The 16,850-nt window shown below is 42.0% G+C and overlaps 2 protein-coding genes across 4 annotated transcripts in view; one reads left to right on the top strand and one right to left on the bottom strand.

Moving 5' to 3' along the window:
• The first annotated feature begins 133 nt into the window (after positions 1-133).
• On the top strand, positions 134-4,264 carry NDUFB2 (NADH:ubiquinone oxidoreductase subunit B2). Its single transcript, XM_080390895.1, has 3 exons — positions 134-292; positions 377-521; positions 596-4,264. The coding sequence occupies exons 1-3, from the start codon at positions 222-224 to the stop codon at positions 668-670; spliced, it is 291 nt and encodes a 96-aa protein (XP_080247021.1). The 5' UTR covers positions 134-221; the 3' UTR covers positions 671-4,264.
• The window catches only part of BRAF (B-Raf proto-oncogene, serine/threonine kinase), a 92,533-nt gene continuing 77,856 nt past the window's right edge, over positions 2,174-16,850 (bottom strand). For 2 of the 3 annotated variants that reach the window (XM_080390864.1, XM_080390865.1), the window contains 2 exons: positions 16,651-16,804; positions 2,174-10,156 (listed from right to left, as the gene is read on the bottom strand). In XM_080390864.1, the coding sequence (XP_080246990.1) occupies positions 10,134-10,156; positions 16,651-16,804 (177 nt within the window). In that variant the 3' untranslated portion in view covers positions 2,174-10,133. Of the gene's footprint in view, positions 16,805-16,850 lie in introns of all 3 variants that reach the window. The other variant, XM_080390866.1, reaches the window with a different exon arrangement.

The following is a 16,850-nucleotide window of genomic DNA, read 5'->3' as shown; positions in this document are numbered from 1 at the left end:
TCCCCGCCGGGGCATTGGTGCGGTCCCGCCGCTCCCAAGTGCCGGGGGAGGCGGGGGGCAGGGCTGCCCTCGCAGCCACAGAGGGGCGCTCCCTCCTGCGGCCCCTTCGCCCCTCCGCAGCCCGGAGTTGGTAGGCGCCGGGGCGGGCCAATCGCCGCGGCTGTTGTTGGGAGGCGGCAGGGGTGACTTTGCGGGAGCGGGGGGGCGGCAGGGCGGCCGTCATGCTGGCGTCGCTGGGGCGGTCGGCGGGGCGGCTGCTGCGGACCGGGAGCGGCGCGACCGGGCTGCGGCAGTGAGTGGGGCGGGCGAGGGGCAGGGGCGGGCGAGGGGCGGGCCGGGGGCCGGGAGTGACACGGCGGCGGCGCGTTCGTTGCAGCGCGGGCGGCGAGGTGCACATCCAGCCGCGGTACCGGCAGTTCCCGGAGCTGACGCGGGCGCAGGTGATCCGGGGCGAGGTCCTCAGCGGCTTCATGTGGTTCTGGATCCTGTGGCACTTCTGGCACAGCTCGGACATGGTGCTGGTGAGGCCGGCAGGCGGCGGGCGGGGGGGCAGGGCCGGGGCCGCGGCCGGGCTGTGACCGTGCCTCTCTCCCAGGGCCACTTCCCCTACCCCGACCCTTCGGCCTGGACGGACGAGGAGCTGGGGATCCCCCCGGACGACGCGGAATAGGCGCCTGCGGGTGCGGGCGCTGCCGGCGGCACAGCGGAACGGCTCTGCCGCCCCTCCCGGCGCAGGCCCCGGCCCCCGGGAGCGCGGCCAGGCCGGGCTTTGCGTTACACGGCAATAAACAGTCACCAGTCCGCACGCGGTCCGGGTCGTGTTTTAACTTGGCTCCGAAGGCCCCGGCTGGGATGCAGGGCCGGGGCATCGTGCCTGGCCCTGCTCGCTGGCCGCCCTCACGCGGTACTGCCAGAAGTGCCCGTCTTCCAGCAATTACTTCTGCACTTCCAAAGGTAAATGGCCCAGTTCTCTGCTGTACAGAACGCAGGTGTTTGTGCTGTTACTGCCTTCACCTGCTCTTGGGTAGCAGAGTGCTGGAGTCCAGGTAGTCTAGTTTTGGGAGTATGAGCCTGCAGTGTAACTACTTTTTGGTGAGTTGTAGCTTAACTGCTGCCAGTTCGAAACTACTTTCTTTGCTGTGCTGTAGACCCAGCATTAGCTAACCGTGAGGACACATTCCCTCTGTGTCCGAGAGACCTGTGCCGTTGTCCCCTTAAAGAATTGAGGCTTTTGCTGGTTTCTGTTTCATTACCCTGTCTCTTAAGCTGCTGTGTTCACATTATGGCTCTAAAACGAACAGCTTCAACCACTGCTGAGGGCAGCATGGGCGCTGTGTCAGGGAGGTCCTGCCCCTGCTCTTAGCAGTGGTGGGGGAAAAAGAATAGGTGAAAACATTCTCAGGATTCTTTCTGCTACTTGCAGGCCCCTGGAACCAAAGCTTTAGCTCCTCAGTCCTAATTTCAATAAACGTTAACTGTAAACAAACTCTAAGTTGTATTTTGAGTGCTGTAGGATTTCTGGAGAATGAACATTACTGCTTTAGAGGTGGGGTACTTGAATCCACATAAGCTTCTGTAATGTTTTCGCAATACATAAGGTGCTGCCCCCGAAGAAATAAGGTGATCTGTCCATGTTCAGTTATTTAAAGCTTACCTACTGTGGATTCATGGAAGAATCCTGTCAAAGCTCTGCCAAATAGCCATTAAAATGGTGGGGGGAAATAAAACTTGTCCATGTTAGAAACACAGAGAAGCTCACTTACAAGACATTTCACTGAGATCTTGTCACCAGAAACCAGCCCATGTAACAGCTGTCATAGAAGGAGGGGAAGTTACCCTGAAGAGAACTCAAGACCAGCTTTTCCCAGGGGGAATTGCCCTTGGGTATTACCAAAGCTCAGAATAATCCTTGCGAATCAAAACCCTCTGCAAAGGTAAAAGTGCCTCAGTGCTATGCACAGCAGCTCAGGAGGTAGCAGTCCAGCGTAAGGAAGATCAGTTACTCTAGGCATTCTGGGGTTGGTTGGTTTTGGGGCTCTCCCCCCTGCCCCCTTTTTTCCTTCACAGAGTTGTATTCTAAAGCAACAACAAAGTACATTTTTTCACACCCCTGAACCACCTCTGGAACTTCCTGGAGAGGAGTTGTGAATTAAGTGATAAACAATATCCTTCAGACCTTTCCATGCAGTCAATCTTTATTATAGCAGTATTCTCGTATTCACATCAAGTACATAGAACTTTTTGCCTTTTTTATAATACAGAGTTCTTTAAATAACTTTACACAGAAATAGTTTTCTTCAATCTGAATTCAGCTATCAAATTTAGTATGTTTTAAGTCTCCATGCTCTCTAACCAAACTGGACAATATTTCCCATTGTACAAATTTACATGAGAAAAACTCCAAAGTACAAATGAAGGGAGAACAAAAGTAAAGGGGGAAGGAACAAACAAGAAAAGTTGTATTGGCAATTACAAGGGAAACTTGAGAAGGAAAGAAGGGGAGTTGCCATGACCTATGTAACAGGAAACTGAAAATAAACATTTTCTTACTAACTGAAAAAATAAATACAAGTTTCAAAACAATTACTCCATTGCAGATTTTAAAAAGCAGCTATGGAAACTTACTAACCCAATTGGTTGTTTTTTTTTTTTTTAAGTAAGCAGACTGAACCTTCTACTTTGCAGTCATAAGCCCCTTGCAAACCTCTGGTGGTCAAAAAAAATACACAGCTGAAAAGGAATGTGTTAGCACAGAGTTTAAATTGGTGGGACATACATTTCATTGCACTAAGGAACAAACAAAAGAAATCAAATCTGTATATAAATTTCCCTTTCTTCTCCTTACTAGATACTTTGCTTCTCATAAACAAGCCTCTGTACTATGAGGTAATGCCATTGTCTTGACTATATATAAAAATAATAAAGTTTAAAGGATATAGATGTGTGCATCTATAAACTTTAAACAAGCCAGTCCTCTCTCACTCCCCCATAGGGTCCAAGTACTGAGTGCTACACCTTCCATCGCTTTTCAATGAAACGTATGCCTTGTGCCTCTTGTGGAACCCCCCCCAAGAAACCAGTGCACCTTTCCTAATCTAGGAAAAGCAGCCTGTGCTCAAGTAAGACAGACAGTGCAAGTCATGCACGACAGATTACAAACACATAAACCTGCTCCTTCAAAACAAGGCAGTCGCAGAAGGCAACAGCGGCCAGCCTGCATGTGTGTTTTGACAAAGGGGCAAAGGGATCCAATCAGACAGCTGATGACTGATTACTTTTGCAATTGCTGAAGAATAAAGTCACCTGCCCAGCCCTGGGGACCAGCACCACACCTGAAATGAAGTTAGAACTGCCGGTCAAAGGGCCAGGAGGGACACTGCACTTGCAGCCGGTCCCAAACAGACCCTGCTCTAGTGGCACAGGTCAGCACTGGATCCCAAAGGGTTTTCAAGGGTGGCAAGAAGTAGCGGGCAGGACTTTCCCCAGTCCCAACAAATGAGATCAGAAGAAAAGCAACATTAATTTGGGTTGCCAACACATGCAAATTGGCCGCTGTCAGGTTTCTGTCAGTTGAGGAGAAGTGGGGGGGAGGGCAGGGCAAGAAGGGGAGGCAGGTAGGACACAAGGCTCATGAAGGAATGATGTGCATTTTTTTTGTTGTTTTTTTTTTTTTTCCCCTAAAGGTTCACAGCTTTGAATAAAAAAGCACATTTATTGCACTTACATTTGATTTTAGACAGAGTTAATTTAAATTATGCCCTCAGAACCCCCACTGATCCCAAATAACCCAACACCCAAGTTTGGTCCATTTTGCCCCCTAGACCCAACATCCACGCCCAGATGGTGCGATTCATTTCTTCTCCTAACATTCCACTGAACTCCCAAACACACAGACAGACTTTCTTTTCAACTAGGGTGAATACAGAAATGCAACACAGAATGACATTTATCAAAACAAAACCCAACCATTTTCCCAACCTGAACAAAAAAGAAAACAGTTATTTTTTGTGGTTTACTTGCTCAAAAGTAAATGTCACACAAGGCTTATTCTAAAGTAGAGCTGCTGCAAAGGTGACAAACTAGACAAAATGACCTGACAGGCCGCTGTTGGCTCTTAAGGAGCTGGATGAGCTGAACACGCTGCTGCTGTGATGCTATGAAGCAAATACCTAGGTAGTTTAGAAGTTTCTAAACCCTCCCATCAGCTCCCTTCTCTTAGGGAAACAGTTTCCTTGTCATTTAAAAAAAAAAAAAAAGGAGAAAATACTATCTTCTCACATGTACTTTTAGTGCAGAATTTGGGGTAGGTAGAAGGATTCCAGATAGTTCCTGGAACATTCGTAAAACGTTTTTACACTTTACTTTCTAAAAGGAACAAAACCAACTTAAAATTGGTCTGATATTTCATATGAATTGTGCATTTAGACATAACTTTATGATTTACAATTATGTCCAAAGTCTTGCCCCAAAGAAGAAAAGGAAAAGATCTGAAAAAGCACTAATATCAAAACCCATTATTTTGTCCTTTATGGACAAGTAGATTAAATATGACACTGGTACATAGGTACTGCCAGAAGTCTGTGTAACCGGTTTGAAATCTGAACAAATTCAAACAGACTGGTTGTCCCTCAGCTGACAAGACACCTACCATCTCCCACAGCTGATGTGCAATACAGTATGCAATCACTGAATTACAGCTGCAAGAGGCCCGAGGAAGAACTGAGGAAACCTGCTGATATTCCAGAAAACAAAATCAATTGCGGTTTCTGGGCCAGGGAATTAATTGTATGGTCTGGTATATATGGACTTTCATTACATGAGTACTCGCCATCAATTTCTCCTCATCTAGCTGTTGTTTTTCATCTACCATCTCATTCCAAGATGCTGTGACAGTGTAACTTTGGGCCTCTTCGGAACTTTCCATTACCTTTCTTTAACAAGATCTTTGTGTCTCGCAAGGGGGAGGAGAGATTATTTATTTTTAAAGTAAATTAACCTCATTTAACTTTTGATAGAGCAGATTTCAAGCAGCAGGTTTACTGTAACTTAATTAGGTATCCTTCAATTCCTAGCTTTGAAATGGTTAACAGGTATTTTGGGAAATGCTCTCTGCCCTCCTTGCTCCTTTACAGAAGTTTATCAGCTCCAAAACTACCTATCTACAGTAATAGCTATATACAAAACTACTGCATCAGAAGTAAACCAAAGCCACTGTTCTAGTTACAAAGCACCTGGTTTACATTCTGTTGTACTTCTTAAGGTTGTGAAGGCACATGATCATTTGGCAAACTGCAAAAATTGTTTTGGGGGATCCCTATGTAAACCATTTAACAGTGTCTTGGTAGCTCGCTTTTCTAAAGAAAAGAGATAATGCTAGTTTTCATCATAATTTGTTCTCAGTATACTCTAATTCTGCATTTTTTGAAGTTTCCTCCTTCCAGAGTTTCGTAGTTATATGCTGCTGTCATGGTGCTGACTTAGTAACTTCTGTGTTAGCATTCATGATACTTAAAATGCTAAGAAACAGTCCTAACAGCTTTACTCTGCTCTGCTCTTCCGGTAATTTTATTGACTAGGTAAGACATAAATGAAGCAATGGAGAAAGATACTTAAAATGCATGCCAAAACAAAAATGAAGTGCAAATGCATATTAACAAGGCTACAGTAAACAGATAATTTGTTTCATAAACTTCTATGTAAAATGCGTAACAGAAAAAACAGAAAAATCCAGCACCTTCAAAGTGATGCCATTAACAGTCCACTCATGCACCTGCTTTTTAACTGAACTTGACTGTACCTAGAAGCTTTGCCTGTCAAATTGTGCTACTGGTGATACTTTTTTCAACAGACAGAAGACACGTTGTCTACAGTACTATGAATAGTTTGTGCTACACATGCTGCACTCACAGTCAAGAAGGGAGTGAAATCTATAGGCTGCAAAACTGTGAAATGTCTACATGCTTCTTCCCTAAATTTAGCCCCTCCAGCCATCAAAACTTCCACTTGAACTTGTTCGCGAGGTTTCTGAGGATCTGGCTTCCCCAAATGTTCTGTACAATGCTGGATGCATTTATACGACCAGGCAAACACAGAAGCAAACCTACCTACGCATGATCTTCGATGTCTTTTTTTTCCTCCTGATTTGGGCATTTGCGGACAGATGTGGTATTTATCAACAGTCACCATTTCACTGATTTTATGTCACAAAAGCCAAATTCTGCCTCTAATGATCACATACTAATCTAAGCGATGTTGAGTGGCTATGATAAGATGGCTGTATTTGGCCTCAATCAGTGTGCATCATCAGCTACTAGACCACTCAAGTGCAAGAAAAAATGATTTTAGGTAAGCATAAAAAGCAGAAGTGGATTCATTTAATGACCTGCATGAGTTTCACAAAAAAGAAATGACTGGGTAATTGTATCTGGGGCCATGTAGGACTTAATTCACACATAAATTACTTTCAAAATAACCAGGCCTCTATACTCGTAGTATTTGGTTTAAGCTCCACTACAACGTTCCAGTTCCAGCAAATACGCTGCAGGAAACAATCACAGACTGACAGGGAAGATGTAACAAGGGGAACAGGGCTCTAACTGGATGGAAAATGAAAGGCAGAGGGGAAGGTGTACATGTGGTTCATACAGACATGAATAGCTGGGATTGGATACTGGTATTTTTGCAAGTAATTATTAGATACTAGACACTGTAGAGCCAAAAGCAGTATGGCTGTCTAGGTGCTTGCCCCAACATGCACACACAAAAATACATACTAATATTTCCATAGTATGGTATGTGCTTGTGGTTGGGACACCACAGAGACGCTTTAGAAATCTGGTGTTACGGACATGAACTGGTCATTTCAGTTTACCTCCTTCATCGCACTGCTACACAGGGCACTCAGTTCTTGCCTACTCTTATCTCCCCATTCACTAAACAGCTACAGGGAACCTTTAGGACTGGTTCTGATGGCATGCAAGACATCCAGAAAAACTCCTGAAGGAAAAGATTTTTAAAAAAATTAAAAAATAATCCTAATTATTTACAAAGCAAATTTCTTCCAAGTTTTGCCATGAGTATTACGTGGGACCTCTTACAGACAAACACACATTACTACAGCTAGCTGGAGGGAAACAAACGTACATGAAAACCAGTAGAAATGCATCCTGAAAGGACTTCTCTAAACAGCAGCCAAACAACTTGCACATTCCTCAGGGAAAAAAAAAAACCCACAAAACAGAAAAACAAAACTACAAACAAACCAACCCCAATACAAAAAAAACAAACCCAAAAAACAACAACCCAGAGATCATGTGTTACTTATAAAGTGCTTTGCATGGACAAGGATAGCAATTTTCCTTGTGCTTTTCCTATGGGCTCAAGAAGCATATTGTAGACTAATGGGTAATGAATCTTCACAAAAATAAGTTCATTTTAAGCAAAGACAGAATGAAATTCCAATCAGTTATATTTTAGCAGATAACCTTCTGCCAGCATAACCCTGTGGAAGGAAACTAGGGCTTTTAACAAGCTCTGTGAAACAAATGAACCACCTGTACATACTTGCTCCAGTAACAGTTTCTTTTGAGAGAACACTAATTTCCAGTATGCCCAATACGTACAAATGAGGCCACACCTCATACAGGGGCTGGAGCAATGCGTGGGGTGAAAGGAGAATGAGCAGTGACTACTTCACCCTCTGGGAACCTGTATCTGTAAATGCTCTCACCTGCCTGCTGACCCCAGTGGCCCCAGGCTCCTTCCACCTCCTGGGTACTGTGGTATTGGCCACAGATGGTCACCAGGGAGCACTGGATTTCACTGGTCTGCACACCACCGCTCGTTCATCAGCTTCTCCACACTGGAAAGTGGCTATTGCTACTATTTAAATTCCTGCCAATGTCAATAAGGAAAAAAACCTTACAGCATCTGAAGACCCACAGCAGACAAGAAAAAAAATAATTGTGCTTTCTTTTTTTGTTTTGTTTTTAAACGCATCCTGTACACAAAATCAATTCTATTCATGTACCAACATGAATCACTTCATTTTTGTAGTGACTATTAAGTCATTCGCTATTGCTGTCTTGCTAATGTTTGTGGAATTAATATGGAATACACAGTATTTCAGTTATAATTCCCACTTCAGATTAGTCCGGTCCCTATAACCCCAGTAAATATTTACTGACAAACAAAACAGACTACCAGCAACACCGCAGAACTCCAGGGTTTTAAAAGCACGTTCCACTACCAATGTGCATTTCTCCCTTCACCTGGGAACAACCTTCCACAGACAGGAACAGTCCGATTCTCCTAGGGAGGGAAGGACAGTATCCTCACCCAATACATCCATGTTTAGCACAGACACCACATTCACACACATTTAACTCCTTCATTTATTTGCTATGATTTTTTGTAACACCCCCCCACCTGCCCCCAGCAAGAACCTCCCTGCTAGAGGGGGGCAATTTCTCCTGCCTCACCTGGAGTGGTACAGGGCAGACAGGAATCAAATTCTGAAAACTTCTGAGCTTGAATCTCTTTCTAATGTGGTCTGACTTGCCTCTGTACAAATAATTTACATGTAATACCACATACCAGAGAACTCTGCAAACAGATCACATCACAAGATACTCTACTAGAGGTAAACGATGTGCAGAACTTTGAGTTGTTTTTTCCCTGACTGGGTAACTTGTCAAAAAGCTACCAACCATTTGAAAACCAGGATTGGAGGACAGGAAAACAAAGCATTCTAATGGAGATACCGCCACCTTCATCCTAGTTTGCAAAGTGTACAAAAGAGAAAGACAAATGGAAGGGAAGAGATGACAGGGACGAAAGCAACGAGAGGAGAAGTAGTCAGCGTGGATCCAGCAAGTACCGTTTTGTTTTGATCTAACAACTTGCCATTAGGACAAGATGCTCCACATTTACACACACACTTATCAGAGGACGTTTAATTAGCAGGATAAAAATCCTTTAAAAAAACCTCTTGAAAGTACCAAAACATAATTTTCGGAATGTCTAATTCTAGGGGGTTTTGTATTTGTATTCAATTCAACCTGAGAACTTTTTTCCCCATTTATGAAAACATTACATATTGGTAAGGTACCTGGCATTAACCTGCACCCTCATTTAAAATAAAACTTTTAAAGTAGGTACATACACGATTCACAGTCTGTATCAGCGATTCTTCTACAGACTTCAGATGCTGTGGTAGCATCTTTGATAAATACATTGTATCGTATGATACAAAAGAAAAAAATAAAAGAGGACAATCTTGCTACTTTTTTTTTTTTTTTTTTTCAACTTCAGTTTGTTGCTGGACCAACAAAAGAGGGATCTACCTAATCCTTCTAAAGATGTTTTATATGCACACACCAAGAAAATACTGGAAAAGGAAAAAGGTTAAGGTTGGTGGTGGTTTGTTTTTTGAAGTAGTAATAAAGAAAATCTGAAAAAAGGTGCAGCAGCATCCCCTTTTCCTTCAGATTAACCTCTTTGCCTTTAGAGTAACATCTTCTACAGCTCCCATGACCCCACACTTTTAATTTTACTGGCATAAACCCCAATAATATAGACAGATTTAGGTGTTTGACATTGTAATACAGTGAAAAGGGGATACTGCATTGTCCATAAATCAGTGAGTACACCAGGAAAAAAAAAAGATCAGAACGGAGCATGATTCTTTCATATTAGCACTCATCAGATTTTCAGCCTCTGATGGTACGTTGTTAGAGGGAGAAAGCCGACCGGCAGACCATCCAAAGCAAGTCTCTTAAGTTGCAGCAGCAGTTCCATCCCCTTATGCCCGAGCACCACAGTCAAACCACGAGGGCCCTCTCCTCTCTCCTGGGAATGATGCCAACGGCACAGGCAGCCACTGCGGGTCTCCGAATGCACGTGGTTGTTTGTGTTGAAGGAGAAACACTGGCAGCAGAGGATTCTGGTTCCCAAAAAAGATACTTTTTCCCATTGTGTTGGACTGGCAGTTCCATTCTGCTCCACTTTTAAGCTTATGGGTATCTTTTTCTAAATTACTTTAGGTTTTGCAGAGCAGAATAGAGTTTTGATGTTAAGAAACTGTAGGAACACAAGACTTAAATAACAGAGTGGGTGCTGCCATGGTGCTGTGGCTACTTGAACGCTGCAAATTCTCCTGTAGAGGGAGGACAAGAGCTTGGTTTAAAAAGGTAATTTCAGTCACTAAATGGTCAGAGATTTTCTCCAGACTAGCTGAACATTAGGTTGAATGTAAAAGATGTTAAAAAATGCAAACTGTTAAAATTAAAGCATAAAAGAATACACAGTGAGAGATCACTGAATACAGACCCAGCATATTTTTTTACTGAAAAAGAATTTCTTGCAAGCAAGCTGTACCCATTCTTCCCAAGACAAAGGTCTGAAAAGTTCAAGCAAAGTCTAATTCATCATGCATTTGAAAATAAAATGTATCAGTTTAATTTCACTTTAAACTCCTTATTGCACATATATCCTCCTGAAAAGCACAAGTGTAATAAATGCGTCAGACTGCAATCTGATTTCTATTCTGGTGTAAAACTGGTTTAATAACAAAGAACTATTTGACACACCCGTTAACCGTTGAAGACTATATACAGTAAAGTGCCTGAATATTAAATCAGTACTAAAAAACCCTGCCAGGATCTGGTTTAGAGACCAACATAACAACCTACTGTGGAAAAATAAGAATGGTGAGATTGTCTATTCACTCCCAGAGCAGAAATCAGGCCTTGCTAATAGGGAGCACAACAAATAAAGCAACCCCATGCTTCCTTCACAATTATGAAATAACCAATAATTCTATGCATTGCTTTCACATGCAACGATCTCCTGAAATTCTACATAGCTTATTTAGTGTCAGCATGCCATGAGATGGACTGGTAGTCCCATTTCAGAGATGATGAAACTATGGTATAGAGTAAAACAGCTGTCCAAAGTCTTACGAAGTTTGCCAGAACACCAAATAGAAGCTGAATCTAAGATATTCATTCTTTTAACTTTATACTTCAGCCAAAAAATATCCCTGCCATCCACAAAGAAGTTGTATTCTATAGGATTTTTAGGGAGGGGTGTCCAACTATCCTTGACCAAAACGACTCAGGAGAAAGAGGAAAAAAAGAAACGTACATATAACTTCCCTGTGTTGGGTTTCACATGAATTTTGGGTTAGTTTATGCCCCTTTCTTGACAGCACCCCTCAGAGCTCTCCTAATAATGAAGGACTGATAAGCAGGCATAAGAGACCCTTTGTTCTGTTCAACAGAGGTGTGCTGAATGCCATTACATCCAAACAACTGCTCTGCTATCTTGGTGTCCTTCCATCCTTTCAAGAGTGAGTGTTTTGTTGGCTTTTGTTTTTCTTAAGATTCCTATTCCAAATATTGGAAACAAATGAGAAACAACCCTGCAAACAGAATTTTAGGCCGACAGCATTAATTCCATGGAATGTCTTGCTCTATGAAGAAGAGAACCAAGAAGAATGATCAACAGTCTGCATGAAGAGGGGGAAGAAAAGGCATCTACAGGACCTGCCTGGTAGGAACAGCTGATACGGCTGATCTAAGGGCACTTGAAAGGAGGGAGAGAGCAGAGGTCTCTATGCATCATAGGAAATGAGAAGGAAGTACACCCAAGGTCTAAAAGTAAGGGTGGCTGGCACAGGGGGCTGTGACATTCCTCAAGCTCTGTGTGTCTTGATAGACTGTGGTGGTAGGTTTAAGTTGTAACAACAAAAGAGTAAAAATTTCATGATGGATCTAATTGTCTGGTTTACTAGTTCTACCAACAGATAACACCCTTGCTCCAAAATACTTTATCTTATAATTTTTCTTGCTTCTCTCTGACTTTCACTGATCTCCCAACTCTCTTCACAGTATCTTCTAGAAACATGCCTTTTTTAAAAAATATTTTTCTTTTAAGAGAAAGACAAAAAACGTAAGCAAGTATTGCCTGTGAGGCTAATTTTTAAGAATGACATTCATGCTTAGCTGCACTTTCAAAACATGCTCTGCTTAATTTATTTTTCAGTCTGCCTTCCTAAACTGCTGATTAAAGATCAATTTATAAACAAGACATGGTTCTTTCATTACTCATCTTGTCCTTCTGCCCATTTCTGGTAATAATTCAGCTTTTAATAGTTGTACAGGGATTTCAGAAGATAAAAGATGAACCATTAATTGGGAAAAGGCAATGGAAAAACAGGATCAGAAGTCAAGAAGCATTTCAGATAGAATAGTAGCTGTAAAAAGGTGATTTTCAGACTTTTCTGCCATTTAAATAAAACCTTAGCGAAGACATTTTCTTTGACAAGCTTATGCTAAATCTTCCCTTTCAAAATTCAGGTGCTAATCGGATCTCAAATCAACAGGTGACCCAAACAGGTAACATGTTCACCCAATAATGAGATTACGTCAGTTGAGCATGTATGAAATGCAGTCACCAGTAACAGCTTTCCCTCGATGAGGAACGCAGGTGGCTATCCCTATCCACATACAGGCATCTCCCATCCTGCTACGTGTCAACAGGACTTCCTGAGCAGCAGCTAAAATGCTTTAGGTCACCCCTTTCTATTCTGAAGATGCAAAATACCTGTACCTAGTTCTTTCATCTTCTGAAAGAAACCTCACCTACAGGAGAGGAAAAGAGAACACAGGCAACCTCTTCACGAGGCTTAGATGTATACAGATCAATGAAGTAACCTGAACTGTGTATTCACCGTTTGCTAGCAGGACAGGAAGGTCTTGCCTGAGAGCAATAAATGCACAAAACGAAGACTGTTTCAGGAACATCACCCACGATGCTCTGCCCTGCAGGAAGAGGATCATACCGATTCTGCCCTGCTAAGTCTTTGGACATAGTTCTGTAATGGCCAATGCTAATCTAAACTGGGACTACTGCAGTCCCACTCTCCCTCCTGACCCGAGCTGCAGAGCAATGACCTGCCTGTTGTGCCACACAGGCACTATCTGGCCCTGAGGCAAGATGGCTCAAGCAGCTGACCTAGCAAATGCTAGCTCAAGCTGGTGGGCAAGGAAAGTTTTCCAACCAGTTTTTGGAGAGCTGCTCCGTTAATGGTGGGGGGGATCCACTCAACTGTGCCGTACGGACTTGTGAAATTGGAGACCATCTGCCAGTACAAGGGTAAGGCACTGAGCCATGGATGCTCCAAATGAGGTCAGCTTACCATAAAGCTATGAAACCACATACTTAGCAATTTGCTACGTGAAAAAAAAGCAATACATTTTTATTAATTGTGGGCCAGACAGCTGATGTGCTTTTTACCAAGCAGAACTTCAGATACTTGTTTTGACTGGTAACAAATTCCTTTCCAAAGGATGGACAGCATTTGAAAATGTACACTTCTTAAAGAACCCTTTCCAGTTAGCTACTAGAGTCTTTTCATGCTCGTCACGTGCAAAGCAAGTGGAAACTATTTTAAATACATACTTTCAAAAAATCTGTACTAAAAAGATGATCAAATTCTTTCACGATGTGTCCAAATAATATATTATAGGGGCATGTTCTGAGCGAACCTACTGCCCCTGATTGCTGGAAAGATTTAAGACAGTTACCGATCTCTACTCTCACAAATTTCCAAGTTACCTGGATTCATGAGGTTACTAAGGCATATACACAACACCTTAACTGTACTTCTTATCCTGGGTTAGATGCCACATTTCTCAGAAGAATCATAAGGAGAAGAATGGTTCCCTTCCAGGTCCATGCCAGCCTTGTCTACTGAAGTAGAGTGTAATGGACTTATCAGAAGGAAAATCCAAATTCCAACACTTTGCCTGGATTACATTCACAGACACAGAAAAATGTGACAAAACCACAGCTGGATCTTGCACTGAGCTTTTAGTATGGATACCATCCACCGGCTAAGTAAAAATCTGGAACATACACTGATGTGGATCATTAGTATCCTTGGAAGAACACAGCAGTGTTTAGGAGGATCTAGTCCTTCTAAAAGGTACTGAGATAGATTTTGTTTCTATACTGAAACATGCAGGGAAGTAAGGAAAAAGAAGAATCTCACATAGTTTTATAAACTACCACTGCAGAAAAGCCTGCAATCCTACAGACCTGTTTTCAGGACCAACAGGCATCTGTTTCTAAACCATATAGTCAAGCTGCATCTTTGAGAACAGACCCAAATCCACAGGTGTATTTAGGCATCTTCATCCTACATACGTTCCCAAATCTCACTGAAGCCACAATTACAAACTATAGAAGTTAAACCCCTAAATACCTTTATGACAGAGGTTAATGATCCACAAAATCCAGCCTTCTTTTAGGCTTCATAAAATGCTTAGTGAGATGCTAAGATCACATCCTGGCCATGGATCCCAAACCGTGCTTGATGTTTACAAACAGGTGACACAGGAAGAAGTTTAACACACTGACCATCCAGCAGGAAACAGGGCTGCTGTGTCTGAGGATGGCAGCATTTTTTCACCCCATCACTGCAGTTCCTATAGCACAGAAGAACACTCTTAACAAGGAGGATAACACTATTCTAAGGAATAACTTGTTTGAACTGATCTGGCAGTTCCTGAAAAAGAGTAAGCCTGGGCAGGGCAGTGATGATGGTTCTGCACTCTCCGTAACTCCTCAGGTGGATAAGCCTTTTGTGTGTGGGATGCCACGTTACATCTAGATTCTGCAGGAGACCCAGCATCATCATCTTGCTCTTACTGACAGGGGCATTGTAGCCTGTACTGGATACCATACCTCAAAGCTTAAGAAGCATTCCTCTTCACTGTCCAGAATAATAATTAAAAAAAAGTTGGTAAGAGAGGAAAAAAAATTAAAACCTGTTTTCATTTTCAGATAAGCCTGCCAAAATGAGGTGAAGCTATCAGAAAGATGGGAAACAGATTTTCTAGAACAATAACAACTTCCATTCTCCATAACTATTTCCATAGAGATAGATTTCAACAGCTGAATTTTCTTGACTAACAAAATGAGAAAAGTTAATTCCCAAACTGTTCCAACAGCAGACACTAAAAAGACCCCTAGAATCTGGGCAGAAAATGCAGAAATCTTCTCTTGCCTATATCTCTTCAAGTTCTCTAACTCCGCTTTCTGCTTCAAAAGGCTCAGATGCCAGACAACAGAAAAAAAACCCCTTGAATTCCTGATCTACTTCAAAAACCTATTGCTAGCAACATGCAAACGTCTCTGTAAGCATGTAAATCAGAAGCCATTAAGAACACTCCTGGCCATTGAAGTCCTAACAAGAGCAGCAATAGCTTGCTTCTGATACAGAAGCATCTGTGAAAATTAATAGCTTAGCAGTTTAAAACAAACAAAACCACATAACTAATTTAAAAAAACCTGCAAGAACACAGTCAATAATAACGTTGTTTTTATATCTGACATCAAAGACTGATATAACCTGAACCACTATGTTTCACCTGTTCCAGAGGAATGCTCCTGAGAAAAACAGAATCTTTAAAAGTGAGCTGACAGGATCTTGGTAAGGTGTCTAGCTTTCTTAGCTAGATATCTAGTCAAGTGATTCACTTTTAGTCAAACTAGCAGCATTTTTTGTGAAGTACAAAACCAATGCGTCACTGAACAGAAGCATGTTCAGGAGTATTCCTAACAATATTGAAGTAATTAAAATCTTTCATCTAACAGAATTCATGGTGTAACACTGATTTCCATGAAAACAACTGCTTTTTCAAATCCTCTTTTCCTATTATGGGTGTTAATAGCCTTTTTCCCTTAAAGCATTTGGTTATGCTTGGGATTTAAAATGTTGGTTTTAAATTTTAAATCCATGCTAATTGAAGGATACAGGCACCGTTACCAGTAATATTCTTGAAGTTCAGCAAAAGCAGGTTCAGAATTCCATATGTAATATAACATTTTGAGATGGTCTAAACTATAGCAGATCAGAGTATTCAAGGAAAAATAGAAAGTAAAAAAAAACCAAACCCCAAACAAAACCCATACCACCACTCCTCTGCAGGAAGACATGTTCTCTAAACAGCACTATTTTAAACTTCAGTATTCAAAATGAGACACACATCACTAAGATCTTTCTTTGGATTCTGTGTTGTATCTGTTCACTTCTGCTGACCACAAGAAGTTTTGACTGTGTTCAGCCTTGAAACTAAGTTTATTTTTCCAATTGTTTCCCACATATGAATAGCATTACTAACTGAGGAATCTAAAACCTATTGCTCAAATATAATGACTTCAACTGAAATAAAAAAACACCCACCATATTTTAAGTAGACTAAAATCAAATTCAATCCTGAGTAACTAACTACAAACATTAAACTAGGCAAAAATGACACAGGCAAATGAAAATGACACCCGATGACCTTAAGAAGATTTTTTCTTTTTGCCTGTTTTGAAGTGACCTTTCCCATTTCTCTTATGTGACCTTATAATTCTTGTGCCAGCTTTTCCTATGACAATCATTACCAACACAGACTTTATGTTTGGGACGTTCAAAGCCCAGTGTTAGGAAGCGAGTCTTCATTCCCTCAGTAAACCTTAAAGACATAGCCAGTAAGAACTGAGAGCGTACACGTGTGTTGGACTCACAGGAACACACCAGCACACGACACACAGGCACATCCTTTCACATTTCTTTTCAGTGTACTGGAAACCCACCGTATCCCCCTGCTTGGATAGGCGTTTTTGGAGAAGCACAAGCATATAGACTAAAATCCTCCGTCTGGAAGCCAGCCCGGTTTAATGAGGGCTCAGATGCACTGCGGTGAATTTTTGGCAATGACCGGGCCAGAAGCTCAATGGAGGCAAGAATCTAAAACAGGTAGAAAATAAGCCATCACGTTTGTTGTTGCAAAGTT

Source organism: Falco punctatus, assembly GCF_963210335.1.
Source record: "Falco punctatus genome assembly, chromosome: 6".
Lineage (NCBI taxonomy): Eukaryota > Metazoa > Chordata > Aves > Falconiformes > Falconidae > Falco > Falco punctatus.
Note: the sequence above shows the minus strand (reverse complement) of the source record. Positions and strands in the feature narration are given on the sequence as shown.

Bases quoted from the DNA above. Each gene is read 5' to 3' on its own strand.
- NDUFB2 (XM_080390895.1), top strand. From the start codon at position 222: ATGCTGGCGTCGCTGGGGCGGTCGGCGGGGCGGCTGCTGCGGACCGGG. The intron at 293-376 runs GTGAGTGGGGCG...CGTTCGTTGCAG, and splicing joins GGCGCGACCGGGCTGCGGCA to CGCGGGCGGCGAGGTGCACA. The intron at 522-595 runs GTGAGGCCGGCA...CCTCTCTCCCAG, and splicing joins ACAGCTCGGACATGGTGCTG to GGCCACTTCCCCTACCCCGA.